The sequence below is a fragment of the Trichoderma aggressivum genome (assembly GCF_033847375.1).
Source record: "Trichoderma aggressivum f. europaeum strain CBS 100526 chromosome Unknown scaffold_044, whole genome shotgun sequence".
In the NCBI taxonomy this organism is placed as follows: Eukaryota; Fungi; Ascomycota; class Sordariomycetes; order Hypocreales; family Hypocreaceae; genus Trichoderma; species Trichoderma aggressivum.
In genome coordinates, this window is record NW_026946410.1 from 76594 (window position 1) to 91613 (window position 15020).

Sequence of the window (15020 nt, forward strand, 5' to 3'; positions counted from 1 at the left end):
CACCAGCACAATAAGTTGTTTCTACAAGGTCAAGATACAATTATCACTCAGACTACCGGGTACCCTTACCGGCTGTACAATAAGATTAGACCGAGCATTGAATATTGATGGTCATCTGACGTGAATCAAGCACTCCATTGGAGTAAACAGGGGGAAACACCTTTAATATCATCCTCCCGTATAGTAACATCGGCGCAGTTTAATAACTGTGTAGTAACCAGGCTAAGACATACTTTGGAGCAACGACGAATAAAATTGTCAGCACACCTAGGGAATTTTGATATCAGGGAATTTTGATATCAAAGCATTAGAATCTAGACTTGTGAGTGCTATGTATTGAACATTAACTACCTATGTGTAAAATCATACCTCTTCCGCCCATACCTCCTCCACTTCTCTTATTTCTCGATGTATAAATAGCACACTAAGTAGTGACTATGTGATGCAGCGGCCTGTTCCATCCTACTCTCCACCTAGTCTCATATGGCCACTTAGGTATTATACTCATACTAAATGAAACACTACTTGTATAGCCGGCTGGCCAGTATTATTAGACACGTTTGAGTCGAGTTAATCCGCGCCTTTCTGAGTACATGAACCAGTACCTGGTGTTTTGAAACTTTAACCTCCCTTTATTGCGCCGACAAGAATCAAGATTAATGAGGCTGGCAGATTCTTTTTCATCAAAGAGAATATTACTTGATGACAGATCTTCATTCGTGTGGCCGTTATGATGCTACCTACACATGCTTCTGCTCACTAGCAACTATGAGGTTACTTCGCCTGATATGCTGGACCTTGATAACGCGATCCGACGGGATCTTAATGTATTTGGAGACTACAGAGTCAATAATCCACCCATCTTACACATAATAGCCAAGACATATTACTGGACTGGTGTGAGAGTCTGTGAGGAACATTCGGTTAGCCTGGGTTTCTACCAGCATGTTGAGATTTGATGCATTATCGCTTTCATTGCGTGTAATCATGTTTGGTAGCCCAGAAAAATACTGACAACCTTTCTACCTTGGAGTCTGACCATGTGAGATCATCAAAGGGAGAGTAGATACAGGGGTCAAAAATGAGCCTCATTGAGGTTGCAAGGCTTTCGACCATGCCATCTTCCAGATCATCGTGCTCGCAACCTCTGTAATATTGGCCTTCACGTTGCAGTAGCAAGCCAAAAGACACCTCGTATCTCTGGTAGGTTGTGGTACTGGCGGCCTAATTCTCCCCCTACACGTTATTGTTCTGGAGGCCGATGCATTCAAGAAGTTGGCATTGTTGAGAGAGACCATATAGATACCGGTATACGAGAGGTTTTTTGTACGTATTATCCCCACCGGATCATCAGTATTTTCAAGCTCATCTGCTTCTATCGCCAAAATTGTCCTCAATACAGTGAAATTGACTCCAGGCATTGTTGCGAAGATCACGTCTAAATAATAAGTGACACCTACCCAATTCCAAGGGGTGGGGCTTAAGGGGAAATGCTAGCCAATACCCAAACTACCTATGGTATTCCGCATCCTATATCTTAGACAAAACAACTACCGACTTAGGCAGTGAGTGACAGTGCCAGACAATAAATGGATACGGCTATAGTAGTAGATGTTATAAACATGTAGTGATAGTAGCAGAAAGTAGTGACAGTAACAAATGCTTGAGGCAGGTACTATGTACTGGGCAAACAATTGAATAGATGACTTCTTTTCGCATCTTGTTTTGGCACTGGAACCTGGCGCTGTGCATGCTAGTATTTCCAAAGAAAAGTAGTAGAATGGCAATGCAGAGTCAAATATCGCTGTTTCGTTGATCTAAACTTAAAGCGACCGCGATTATGTCTGAAGTCAGCAGATATTTGCGTATTTCCAGAGTTTAAAGACATGGGGACCTATAAATATACATGTCTTTGAGTCTTCTTTTGATAATAAATCTTTACACATTTTCTTTCATACCTCGGCGTTACTATATGTATTTTCAACACTATAATACATATAATACAAAGTTGCTGGAATAATATCGTCCTTACAGGCATAAGCACTGCGAAGAGTTTAGCTCACAAGTGACACATAAAGCCAACGAGAGTAACATAGATAGTGAGTGTATTACTACAATGTCTCACACAGCCCTATGCGCAGGGTTATTATACTTTAATTGAATTTCTACATGAGTCTTCCTATTTTCACCGCAGCATTTTGCTATTTTCGCCATAGTGCTGCATATCACAAGCTGCATTTACCTCCTTAATCACAATTACCATACTTGATTACCAAAATACAGGGTAGCACAGTGGGGAAAAATATTATATAAGAATTATCAATCCATGCTAATTCCTCCAAAAGATATAATCCTAGCACTTGCAATTCAATATTAACACTTCTCACAAGCCAGTTGATTCATCATGCAGCTTATTAGTGCTAGGTTGGGAGAGCGGAATAACTTCAATAGCCTCAAATTTCTCCGCCTTAAACCCGGCCATGGGGTCAGTCTTAGGGTTAGTCTCGGGGTCGGCCTCCAACGCGGCAGCAACTATCGTAGTTAGCCTTATCGTAGAAGAGGCTTCTGTAGATCTTTGCGATCATCCTCTGATAGTTCTCATTGATGATATAAAGAAATTGCGATACTATCGTTTTGTTTAATGTTGTAAACTACACAATGCGCCTCGGCGTTGCACTGTAATTAGGTGTGGTTGATTGGGAACAGTGGCGTGTGTGTATTACATTTAATATGGACACAGGCTATTACGGTGACAATGGCAAAATGCTACGGTGAAAATAGGAAGACTCTCTTGTAGGTATTAGATTACCAGTTTCACAAAGTTACCTTTAATGAACCCTTTTCTTAACTATCTTTACTCTAGCATTTTAAATAAAACCATATCACAGTCGAGGTCTCAGCCGAATAAAGATCTCCTTCGGCTTGTGAACAAACACAGGTAGTGCCGACATGCTACTTAATGATTCAGGCACTTCCAAAAAGTCAAAACTCCATACTAGCAAAGTCAGAGCGATTTTCATCCTAATATACGCCTCTCGTCTACCCCAACATGCCCTGACTCCATGACCAAACGCTGACTGTGGCCCTGCAGTTGCGTCAAACCCGATGTCACCCTGCGGATTACAAACCAGCCAGCGTTCAGGGTTGAACGATCTCATGTCTGTTTGATTCCATTTCGGTGAGGGCTTTAGTACGCGGGTGGTAGCGCTTCTCTGACTCGCGTCTATAGCAAAGGGTGGGGACAGGAAACTAGGTCCATTGGGGAGAAGGAGAACCGTGCTTCCCTTGGGGACGCGGTGGCCAAGGATCTCCGTATCACGGGTTGCATCGCGGGCGCTAAGAACGGGGTGGAGGCGGAGCGTTTCTTCCAATAAAGCATCGAGATACGGCACACTAGCAGTGCGGGAAAACTCCGCGACGGTCGGAAGTCGATTCTCCTGGACAGCCGAGGGATAAGCAGAGTGAAGCGCGTGGCGAAGATTTTCCTGGACGTTGGAATCTTTTGTTATAAACTTCAGAGCCCAGGAGATGTTGGCTTCTGTGGTATCCATCCCGGCATAGGCAATGCCAAAGAACTAGAATCTCGTTAGGAGAACGATTCCTTCAGTACCGGTCAATTGCTTTATCTCACCTCGTTGATAATCATTTCATTGTCAAAATCAGGTTTCCGACCTTCCTGCTCTGCGGCAGCTTGTTCTCGCGATAGTATATAATCAATCCCAGCTGATTTCTCGCCCGAACGCACTCGCTCTATGGCCTTGGGGACCTGCTCGCAGACTAAACGTTTCTTTGCTGACTGTATTCTTCTATATCCAGCAGTCCAGGGAATCCAACGAAGGGTCAATTTTGGCCACAACGATGTCATTATCTGGGTCACAGTGCGTCCTGCATCATGAAGCGCATAGAAAATCTGATGGATGGCAGCCTCGGAAAAAACTGCTTCTCCATGCAATCCAGTATCCGGAGAGTTTTCAATGGATAGAAGGCCGATCTGAGAGTCTAATGACGAGGACCCGAAATGCTCACCAAAGAACAGACGCATCATAATGTCAAAGTTGGCACGATCAAGATCGGCACTAGCGCTAAATGGCCTGTCCCCGGCGAGGCGGGTCTTGTTTCGCCACAATTCCACCAATTGTAAAACCAAGGCATATGTAGATGGCGCTAGGAAACCATTCAGGAAGCTCGGAGTCATCAAGTCCTGTAGCCAGCGTCGGTTTGCTTTGAACTGCCGGCCGGTATCGAAACGGGCGTGGAATTCTCCGAACGCCCCGAAGCTGTCAGAGACAAAAGCCCCACGGTCGAAATCTTCTGTGCGACGTAACGCGAGGTCTCGTGCCTCGTCAAAATCCGCCAGCAGAAGGAGGGGCTTGGAAAAGGGGCTCAAGAAGACTTGACATAGCGGCGATTTTAATTTCTCAGTCTGCTTGACACACCATGTTTGAAAATCAGAATCTGGGGTCGACGCTATCTCTCGTGCTAGGTCAGGTATATCGCCAAGGCATGAGCGAGCTGCTGCAGTATTATGAGGAATTCCCGGGATTGGCTTTGGATAGAGACATCGGTAGGCAAGGTAAGTTACACCTAAGACCACAACAGTAAGAAGAATCATTGCTTTCAACAAACGCCCTTGGCTATACCGAGAGACCAAGAGTATTGAGCAAGAAGAAGATAGCTAAGGTGCGGAGGTTGGGGGCCCCAATGCACTTGCGCTCTCACTACGGAGCAAAGACAAAGAAGGCAGATATATATGCGACTTTGACCGGCTGAATGAACGGGGTTTGAATCCTAATGGGTCGTAAGGAATCCTACGTAAGAGGAGGAAAATGAAACATATATATAATAAATCTGATTTGTTCCGCCGCCACACTGCTGTATAAGAGATATTTTATAATATTTTCTTTATATATAAATACATAAAAATAACCAATATGAATGACTCTGCATGCTTATGGCTACTAAACCACAAAGCACAATTTTTTTTAACACTACAGATTAGCATTAATGGAATACCCAATAGACTTTCCCTAAATTTATATAATTGGGTAGGTTAGTCTTAATCTGGAATCCCCATCGAGTATTACAGCAAAGACCCTATGTATAAAGGAAGCAGTGATATATCAGTATAACAGTTATAGGAGCAACATAGGACATTAATAAATTGGGAAGGTGAAGCATTTCATTTGTCTCTCTTATCGCCAACTCTGCGATCATTCTATAGTATTATTCACATATCTCTAAAGATAGTATTTGCCAAATATGTTAATTCTTATCCTTATCTGCCGTGCTATGTTATTATGAATATGGGAGCAATATAGGATAATTAATAATTGAGGAAGGTAAAGTATTTCATATGTGTCTCTTACCGCCCACTCTGCGATTATTCTGTAGTATTACAAATGTATCACTAAAGATATGGTATGTTACAAATGTATCACTAAGGATATAGTATGTTACAATAATTAGTGCTTATGCTTATCTGCAGCGATACTGCAGCAAAGCGAGAATTTATGACGTCCTGCTATCACCACAGACAAACTTTGTGACGATGAGAGAACTGGGGAATAGGCAATAGAATTATGTTAAACGGGTCATTGATTTGATCATTGGATATAAGAGGGATGGCTGAGTGCAATAATTCAGTGATGTAACCCATCTTCTCTTTCTCCAAGCTTTTCTCTGTTCTCTAGACGAGAAGAGAGTCTGAAGACTAATATCCAGCACTCAGGTGTTCATTGTGCAGAGCACAAGCTAGTCTCTATTATTCTTTCCTATCTTCATTGAGTTTCATTTCTCTTTATTTAAACCTAGCTGCAATGGCCGTCGCAGTGATTGGCATGGGTGCCAGGCTCCCAGGGGATGCCTCAACTCCAGAGGGCTTCTGGGACATGCTCGTGGCAGCACGCTCAGCGCAGTCCGATGTGCCCAAATCCAGATTCGATTCCAATGCCTTCTACCACCCTCACCCGGGTAGAACCAGTGCCGTATGCTGTTCTTCCAGCTAGCTCGGAGCTCTTGTTGACTGTACATTTATTAGATATCCGCTCGCAAGGCACACTTTTTAACTGAGGATCCATTGACTTTTGATGCTCCATTCTTCTCCATTAAGCCAAAGGAGGCCAAAGAAATGGACCCTCAACAACGGAATCTTCTTGAAGTTTCGTACCAGGCTCTAGAGAATGGTGAGTTTTTTTGCTTAGCATACACGCGGTAGCCATGTTTAACGAGGACAATATAGCCGGTCTGCCCGTTGACAGCATCAAGGGATCAAAGACATGTTGTTATGTTGGGGCCTTTGGAGGAGATTACCGAGATCTCTTGATCCGTGATAATGATGACTTGGGCCAATACGCCGTATCAGGACTTTGGTGTGCCCTTGCCGCCAACCGCGTCTCGTGGTTCTTCGACCTTAAGGGCCCTAGCATGACTCTGGATAGTGCATGCTCCTCTAGTCTGATAGCTTTGCACCTTGCTTGCCAGAGCATTCTCCGAGGCGAATCGAAGATGGTAGCTATAGCTTTCCCTCATTATTATCTCATAAGGAAGGACATCATCTAACATATGATACAACAGGGCATTGCAGCCGGGTCAAATCTCCTCCTAGGACCCGATACGGCGATGTTTCTAAGCGCCGGAGGCATGCTTTCACCAGACTCCAAGTCCCAAGCTTTTGATCACAAGGCGAACGGTTACGCTCGTGGTGAGGGATTCGGGGCCTTGATTCTGAAGAACCTCGACGATGCCATTCGCGATGGAGACCCTATTCGAGCTATCATTCGAGGAACCGCATGCAATCATGACGGCAGGACCCCTGCTGTCGGACACCCAAGTTCAACGGGACAGGCTGCCCTCATTCGGGCCGCATATGAGACGGCTGGTCTGTCACCTCTGGAGACGGGATACTTCGAGGCTCACGGTACCGGAACCTCAGTGGGAGATGCGTTGGAAACAAATGCAATTAACCAAGTTTTCGGCCCCGGACGTGCCTCGGATTTGTTTATCGGATCTGTCAAGACAAATATCGGCCATACTGAGGGTACAGCAGGTATTGCTGGAGTGATGAAAGCAATCCTGATTGTAGAGCGCGGATTGATTCCGCCCAATATCTGGTACGCTATCATATAGACATGGCTGATCAGAGCAAGTGACTGACTATTGGGAAATACAGGTTTGAGAAATTGAGTCCGCGAATTGATCTTCCTCCGACTATCAAGGTATGTCTCGAACTTTTTATTCGGTTTGATATCTTTGGCATTGCGCTGTGTTCGCCAGTGTACCATGCCATTAAGACTCTACTATCTTCAGGATGAGATAATAGACGGTGTACTCGCCACCTGATTCTCCCTTTTATACCACCAGGGCTCAAACCAAGACACTGACCTCTCCCGTTCATGGCAGGTTGCTTCCGAACTCACTCCATGGGCGAATCCCGGCCCACGAATTGCGAGTATCAACTCTTTTGGGATCGGCGGTGCAAATGCCCATTGCATCGTGCAAGATACCAGTTCATATCTTCAGGGACGCCATGACTCAGAGGCGACAACTGACGACAGCCCCATTAATGGTGTTAAATGCAGCGCGAAAGCTGACTCGAGCAGGCCCATTTTGATCGCTGTATCGGCCCAAGACAAGCAAGGCACGGGTAGAATAGCCCAGCAACTTGAAACATACCTTGATAACAAGCAGCAGAAAGACAAGGGCACAGAAATTCTACAAAATCTTGCCTTCACCCTTGCTAAAAGGCGCAGTGTCCTCCCGTGGAAGGCCTATGGATTAGGCTCGGATGTTGAGGCTATTCGTAAATCGTTGGCCGGGATCAAGGCCCCAGTGAGATCATCCCGCGCACCTCGTCTTGGATTTGTTTTCACTGGCCAAGGTGCTCAATGGTACGCAATGGGACGGGAACTGTTTGCTTACCCAGAGTTCCGAGTCTCGATTACCTCATGCGACAGCACTCTGAAGTCTCTCGGGTGCTCGTGGAGTTTGCTGGAAGAACTCCAACGCAATGAGACAGACTCCCGGCTGGATACCACGGAATTGAGTCAGGCAGTGTGTACGGCCCTCCAAATAGGACTTGTGGACTTGTTCCGCGCCTGGGGGATTCAGCCTGCTGCGGTCGTTGGGCACTCTAGCGGAGAGATTGCTGCTGCCTACGCTGCCGGAGGTCTGTCTCATCGGGCCGCTATGGCAATGGCCTACTACCGTGGTATATCTGCTTCAAGCATTGAGCTGAACCCAAACTTGATTGGCGGCATGGCCGCTGTCAGGGCTGGTGGCGACAAGATTACACCCATCTTACGTGACCTGAAGAACGGGGTCGCTATCGTTGCTTGTTACAACAGCCCCTCGAATTGTACCGTATCTGGAGACAGGGCCGCTTTAGAAGAGCTTCAACCTATTTTGGAGAATGCCGATATTGGATTCACCTGGCTGAATGTTAGGGTGGCCTATCACTCGCCGCATATGGCCTCGGCTGCGGCAGCTTATCTCGCAGACATGACGACCTTTTCAGCTGAGAAGGACTCTTCTCATCATTTAGACGCTGTCCCTTTCTTTTCTTCTGTGCGCGGCGAACTCCTTGACTTGAGCGTTCTCGGCCCTCAATACTGGGCTGAAAACCTCAAAAGTCCAGTTAACTTCACTGGTGCACTATATGCTCTTCTTCACCACTCCGGAGGCGATTCCGGTGCAGAGCATGGTTTGTACGTCGACGGTATTGTCGAGATTGGCCCTCACTCAGCTCTCCGTTCCTATTGTCTCGAGATATGTCGTGGTGGAGATAATCCAGCAACCATCCCCTATGTTGGCTCTCTCCGCCGTGGCCACAGCGCCTATGATACGATGCTCTCCGCAGCTGGTGATCTCTGGTGTCTAGGAAGTCCCGTTAATCTGTCAGTAATCAATGGGATGACTTCTGACGCTACGATTTTGGTGGATCTCCCGCCATACCCTTTCAACCATTCTATATCATACTCGGCCGAGACCACGGCATCGCGCGAGTTCCGTTCGAAAGGATATCCTCACACGGGACTCTTGGGTGCCCCGGTCTTGGGATCTATGATTCCTCAGTGGCGAAAATTCCTACGGATACGCGATGACCCTTGGATGATTGACCATAAAGTGAGTTGGACGTGTTGATGGGAAGTGAAACGTATATGGGCTAAAGCTGAAGTCGTTGTGCTAGGTACAATCTGGAACACTTTATCCTGGAGCTGGTTATGTAGCTATGGGTAAGTCCCCCCTCCCTCATTTCTATTTTGGTGCAAGTACTAACCCTCACGGAAGTTATCGAGGCTATGAGCCAACTAGCTGACCCTGGAGCGGAGGTGGTGGGATTCGAGCTTCAAGATATCGTCTTTGACGCTCCCCTACAAATACCAGACGATGACGATCAGGGCATTGAAACAGTGACCCAGATCGGTTCTGCTAAGGAATCTATAGGAAGTTCGTGGTCAAGCTTTACCGTTGCTTCTCGCGGTGGTGGAAGAGATGAATTTTCCTTCCAGACGCACTGCAAGGGCAAGATTCGTCTTCACTACAAGCCGACGGCGGGCTCTGAGATGGCGCAAGAAATCGAGCTTGAGCGACAGCGGTATCTCGACGCATACAAGGATGCAGAAAAGCAGTGTCTGCGTCCAGTTCCAGACTTCTACGAAAAAGCAGCCCAGGTTGGTATGGGTTTCGGACCCATTTTCCAGAACTTGAAAAATATACACCGAGGCTCCGACAGGAGTCGTGCCACGATTATTATTCCAGACACGAAGTCTGTCATGCCAGGACAGTTTGAACACCCTCACATCATTCATCCCGCCACTCTCGACGCCCTCGCGCAAACAGCACTCAATACCCTCTCGGACAACGGAGAGGGCCTGGCAACTTCGGTGGTCGCAGCCGGACTCGAAAGCCTGTACATTGACGCACAGATTGCAAAGTCTCCCGGCCATGTTTTCAAGGCTTCGGCGACTAGGGATGTGCAGAGCAACCACGGTGCTAAATTCACAATTGCTGTGCTAGACTCCGAGACCAATGCACCATCTCTAATTGCTAAAGGTGTTGAGATCGCATATCTTGGCAAATCTGAGTCTACGTCAGAGTCACCGAATGATGGACTTTGCTGGCAGACCGTATGGGAAGCAGACGTCGATCTCCTCGCTCCAGTCGGGGCGCGAGAAATCATCGCATCGCGAGTACCTCCCGAACCGTTGAAGGGTGAGTGGAGTGACTCGCTGGAGCTCATCACCTTCGCCCACGTTAGAAAGACGCTGGCGTGGCTATCTGGAGAAGGCAAGGACTTTGTGCCCAAGACTGGCACGCTTAAGTACTACCATGAGTGGATGCTCGATGTCGTTGAGCGGCGAAAAGACCTCCTTACGCATCCATTCGTGAACGAGGCGGAACCATTTGCGGAAGCGAATAAGAGCAATGGGCCTGGGGCAGTAGTACTGGAGATGGTGAGTCGGATCGGGGTTCACCAGCATGGCATTTTCCAGAATACCACCCAACCCCTAGAAGTGATGCTGGAGGGGAAGCTTCTTCATGAGTTCTAGTAAGTTTCCTAATGCTAGATGAACTGAAAGGCGTCACTGACCAAGTTATTTAGCAACGCAATTGGTACGACGTACAACACTGCCGTGTCGGAATACATGGGACTGCTTGCCCACAAGATGGCCGGCAAAGCTACAGTCCTCGAAGTTGGCGCAGGAACTGGTGGTACAACCGCAAGGATCCTAGATCGGCTCCGTAATACAGATGGTAGCTCTATGATCCGTCGTTACGTCTTTACAGACGTATCTGCTGGCTTTCTGGGCAATGCTGCCACCAGGTTCTCGCAAGATGCTTCAGTCATGGAATTCAAAACGCTCGATATTGAACAAAATCCCCTAGACCAAGGTTTCGAACCTGATAGCTTCGATATTATCGTGGCATCGGGTGTCCTTCACGCAACGAAGAGTATTGCGACTACCCTTAACCACTGCCGAAGTCTTCTCAAGCCGGGAGGAAAACTTGTACTAGCCGAGCCTACGGAGAACACACTCTACGTGAGTTTCATCATGGGCACATTGCCTGGATGGTGGCTTGGTGAAGACGATGGCCGCAAGGGCGGACCTTTGCTTAGCACGCCGAGATGGGACGATGCTCTACGCAGAACAGGCTTCAGCGGCGTGGACGTGGAGTTCCAGTCACCGCCAGCTCCAATGTCTCTCCTTGTGTCGACGAAGCTTGGAGGCCAGCCAAACACCGTGAAGCTCAGGGCCTCGCTGGATCTTTTGCTTAAGAATGATGCTCCCTTGCGTATCATTGTCGATAGCCCGCCCGCTTCCGATTCACCGGCCCTTGCCTTGCAGGACCTTCTGTCGCGTTCGGTTCAAAATGTGTCAGTGGTTACCTGGGAATCACTGTCGACCACTGACATAGCGAACGCATATTTCCTAAGTCTCCTCGAGCTGGATAAGCCATTCATTCGGGATATTGAAGAGAAAGACTTCAAGAAGCTGAAAGAGCTTCTATATGGATCCGCTGCAGTTTGTTGGATGACGAGCGGAGCTAGCATTGACTCGCCAAACCCTGAATTAAGCCTCATGACAGGTCTCGCCAGGACACTCATTAGTGAGAGCGACGTTAACATCATGTTAGTCGACTTGGATAAGAACAACGGAGTAATTGAACAAGAGTCTTTAAGCATTGCTAGTACAATTGTTCTTTCTCATATGGCTGGAAATATGAAAGAGCGCGAAATCACTATACGCAACCGAATCCCGCAGATACCTCGTTTGCTGAGACACGGAGAGTTTGAAGATTTGTTGCGTAGACAGAAAGGAGATACCGCGGTGCAGCTTGTGCCCTACGGCCAAATCAAGGAGCCTGTCAAGCTTGTTGTCCAGCAGACAGGACTGCTTGACAGAATGTGCTTTGAAGTTGACAAGGAAGCCCTTCTCCCCGTCCCAGATGAGTGGGTTGAGATTGATGTAAAAGCTGTAGGATTGAATCCTGAGGATTTGCTCACTGCGTTGGGCAAGCTAAAAGACTCGAGCATCTTCGGTTTCGAATGCAGTGGCCAAGTCACCCGAGTCGGCAGCAAGGCCGTGGGACTACAGCCTGGCGATCGTGTTTGGGCTTGGGCTGAGAACTGTCTCGGCACGTCCGCTCGCTTTCCGTGGTGGACGGCGCTCAAAATGCCAGCTTCAATGGGCTTTGAGAATGCCGCTAGTTTGATGGCAGTCTACGTAACTACGTACTACAGCTTCTTCCAGGCTGGCAGGTTGCAGGCAGGCGAGTCAGTGCTCATACACTCGGCCGCAGACGCCATTGGACAGGTTGCTATTATCCTGGCACAGCATATTGGAGCGGTCATATATTGCACAGTGGACTTTAATGAGAAGAAGGCAATGCTCACCAAATCATACGGCATCCCGGCGGACCATATCTTCAGCACTCAACAAGATGCCTTCGCTAAGGGAGTGATGCGGATGACGAAAGACAAGGGTGTTGGTATGTTGGCGCGCATGTATATGAATCGTATAATTTACTGACAATGCCGATTAGATGTGGTTCTTAACTCTCTTGCCGGAGAGTCACTCAGGCTTTCTTGGCAATGCCTTGGAGAGTTTGGCCGTTTCCTAGAGATTGGTAAGTTGCTTCTTTTCTCCCTCAGATAGAGAGTGTGCAGAGTCTTACATGATGGTGGCAGGTATAACGGACATCCAAGCCAATAATGCACTGGAAATGAGGCCTTTTGCGCGGAACCGGTCTTTCATTGGAGTCAATCTCCGTGACTTCATGCGCTGGCCAGTTGCTTCGGCTCGTGCGACTATGGATGGGCTTCGGGATTTGCTTGACAAAGGTATTGTCAAGCCTGTGAAGCCTATTAACATCGTCGATATTGGGTAAGTAAAATATTCCATGGCATCAATAAAATTGAAGGCATCGCAAATAATAACACCATTTGTGAAACAGGGACGCGGAACAGGCGTTTCGTCATATGCAGAGAGGTAAGAGCATGGGTAAAACCGTGCTTCGTATGTCACCGGATAGCCATGTACAGGTGAGTTAGCTTGGGGTGATGGGTATCTTCTGAGGTCCACAAACTAACAAAACAATAGTACAAGTTGTCATTGCCACGCATGCCCATCGACCCCACGGCTACTTATCTGCTAGTTGGTGGTATGGGAGGTGTCGGCAGAGTGTTGGCCAACTGGCTCATATCGGTTGGAGTAAAGAACATGGCATTCATCTCCAGGTCCGCTGCAACAAATTTGGACAACCAAAAGTACCTGGAAAACCTCAGGAATGAGGAAGGAATCAACGCCAAGGCGTGGGATTGTGATGCCAGTAACAAGGACGGACTGAAGAAGGCGCTTTCCGATGTTCAATCGACCATGCCTCCGATTAAGGGAACGATTGTGGCTTCCATGGTCTTGCGGGTAAGCCTTTTCTGTCCTTTCGATCTACAGGTAGTTTATCAATGAGGCCGGAACTAACAGAAAGCTGCAGGATTCTCATTTTGAACGAATGAGCCTGGGAGACTGGACTGTCGCTGTCCAATCAAAGGTAAGCAGATCTGGGTGCGTCTCAGCTGAGGAATCTATTTCTAACTCTCGCAGGTGCATGCTTCGCAAAACCTGCACGAGCTCTTACCGAAGAATCTTGACTTTTTCGTCATGCTTTCTTCAGGAGGAGGTATCATTGGATACCGTGGTCAGGCCAATTATCACGTTGGTAATGTGTATCAAGACGCCCTAGCCCACCACCGACGTGCTCAGGGACAGGCTGCTTTGACTATTGATATGGGTCCAGTCCTGGGTGTTGGCTGGATGGCCGGCGAGTTTGTTGACGTCTCAATGCAAAATTTGCAGCTTGCTGGTAGCGTACCGTCTAACCCAGCTCACCTCGGTGCTCTGATTGCCGCCAGCTTCGGACCTAATGCACCGCCTCATCCAGCGAACATCACGCTGGCACTTCCCGCCAGCTACCCCGGTGGTGAACCTTACTACTGGATGAACACGCCTCGATTCTCGGCCCTCTGTGTACCTAGCAGGAGCACTGGCCCTGCAGCCGTCCAGAACGGCCAAATCGATAGCCATCCGCCGTTGAAGGACGAGATCGTCGAGGCTGATGACGTGCGAGCTGCTGGACGCATCACGACTACGCGCCTGCTCGAGTGGATAGCACGGCTAATGGCAATGCCCCTAGAGGATATTGATACACAGAAGCCTCTGACAGCGTACGGCGTTGATAGTTTAGTTGCGGTGGAGCTACGGAACTGGCTGCGAAGGGAGACGGGGCTGGAACTGGGAGTATTGGATATGATACGCGACGTCCCCATGGCGCAGTTTTGCTTGGAGACAGCTGCAAGGGTGAGGGGAGAGAGCGGCAAAGAATGATGGAGAGGGGATTTGAAAGGAGGTTGAAGGGAAGTGTATTTATCTGCAATCGTTGAGATTGCTTGGAAATTTGAATACCTGTGTACCTATAAATATGTTTTTCTTTAGAACTTCCTTTCACAGTAGCTCTTTGCATACTTCTACACCACGCCATTAATTGAACTGACCCTTCAATCTCTCAGCTCGTTATTATAAGCTGTGGGCAGTTCTCCCCTTTGTAATACTGCTCTGAATTTTTCCGACCGCGTCTCTGCTTTCCATTGCTTTCATCCATGCCATGTATTTGGGAAACTTCTCCAAGCCCACATGTTTGTTTAGCTCTTTAAGCAGCCCTCTGCCGACTGAGGCCCATGTTACAAAAGACAGATCTGCATATGTGATATTATCTCCTACGAGCCATCCCGTGCCGTTTATTTCCAAGGCCCTGTTCAAAACGTCCGTTACTCGAAATATCTCATCGACGTAGCGATCGATAGCTGATGTAGGCTTCTCGCTATGGAATCGAGCGAACCAAGTGGCCTAGTCAAAATAGGGACCCTGGCATTTGAGGGTAAAAAGAGAAATTAGTTAATGAGAAAGGTTGGAGAACATATATATGGAACTAACCCACCAGAAATCTGAAATCCTAGCCATTGTTGC

At 47.7% G+C, this 15020-nt stretch overlaps 2 protein-coding genes across 2 annotated transcripts; one reads left to right on the top strand and one right to left on the bottom strand.

The window, feature by feature from the left end:
• Positions 1 to 2383: 2383 nt before the first annotated feature.
• Triagg1_8690 (uncharacterized protein) lies at positions 2384 to 4439 on the bottom strand (the record flags this gene model as incomplete). Its single annotated transcript, XM_062903564.1, has 4 exons — positions 2384 to 2532; positions 3044 to 3575; positions 3632 to 4369; positions 4437 to 4439. 4 exons carry the CDS (start codon positions 4437 to 4439, stop codon positions 2384 to 2386), a joined length of 1422 nt encoding a protein of 473 aa, XP_062752326.1.
• A 1377-nt stretch (positions 4440 to 5816) lies between these two features.
• Triagg1_8691 (uncharacterized protein) lies at positions 5817 to 14381 on the top strand (the record flags this gene model as incomplete). The annotated part of the gene is made up of 15 exons (XM_062903565.1): positions 5817 to 5984; positions 6038 to 6182; positions 6239 to 6507; positions 6574 to 7109; positions 7169 to 7214; positions 7399 to 9120; positions 9185 to 9230; positions 9286 to 10546; positions 10601 to 12489; positions 12544 to 12627; positions 12689 to 12884; positions 12955 to 13042; positions 13101 to 13421; positions 13492 to 13548; positions 13602 to 14381. The coding sequence occupies 15 exons, from the start codon at positions 5817 to 5819 to the stop codon at positions 14379 to 14381; spliced, it is 7608 nt and encodes a 2535-aa protein (XP_062752327.1).
• Positions 14382 to 15020: the final 639 nt, after the last annotated feature.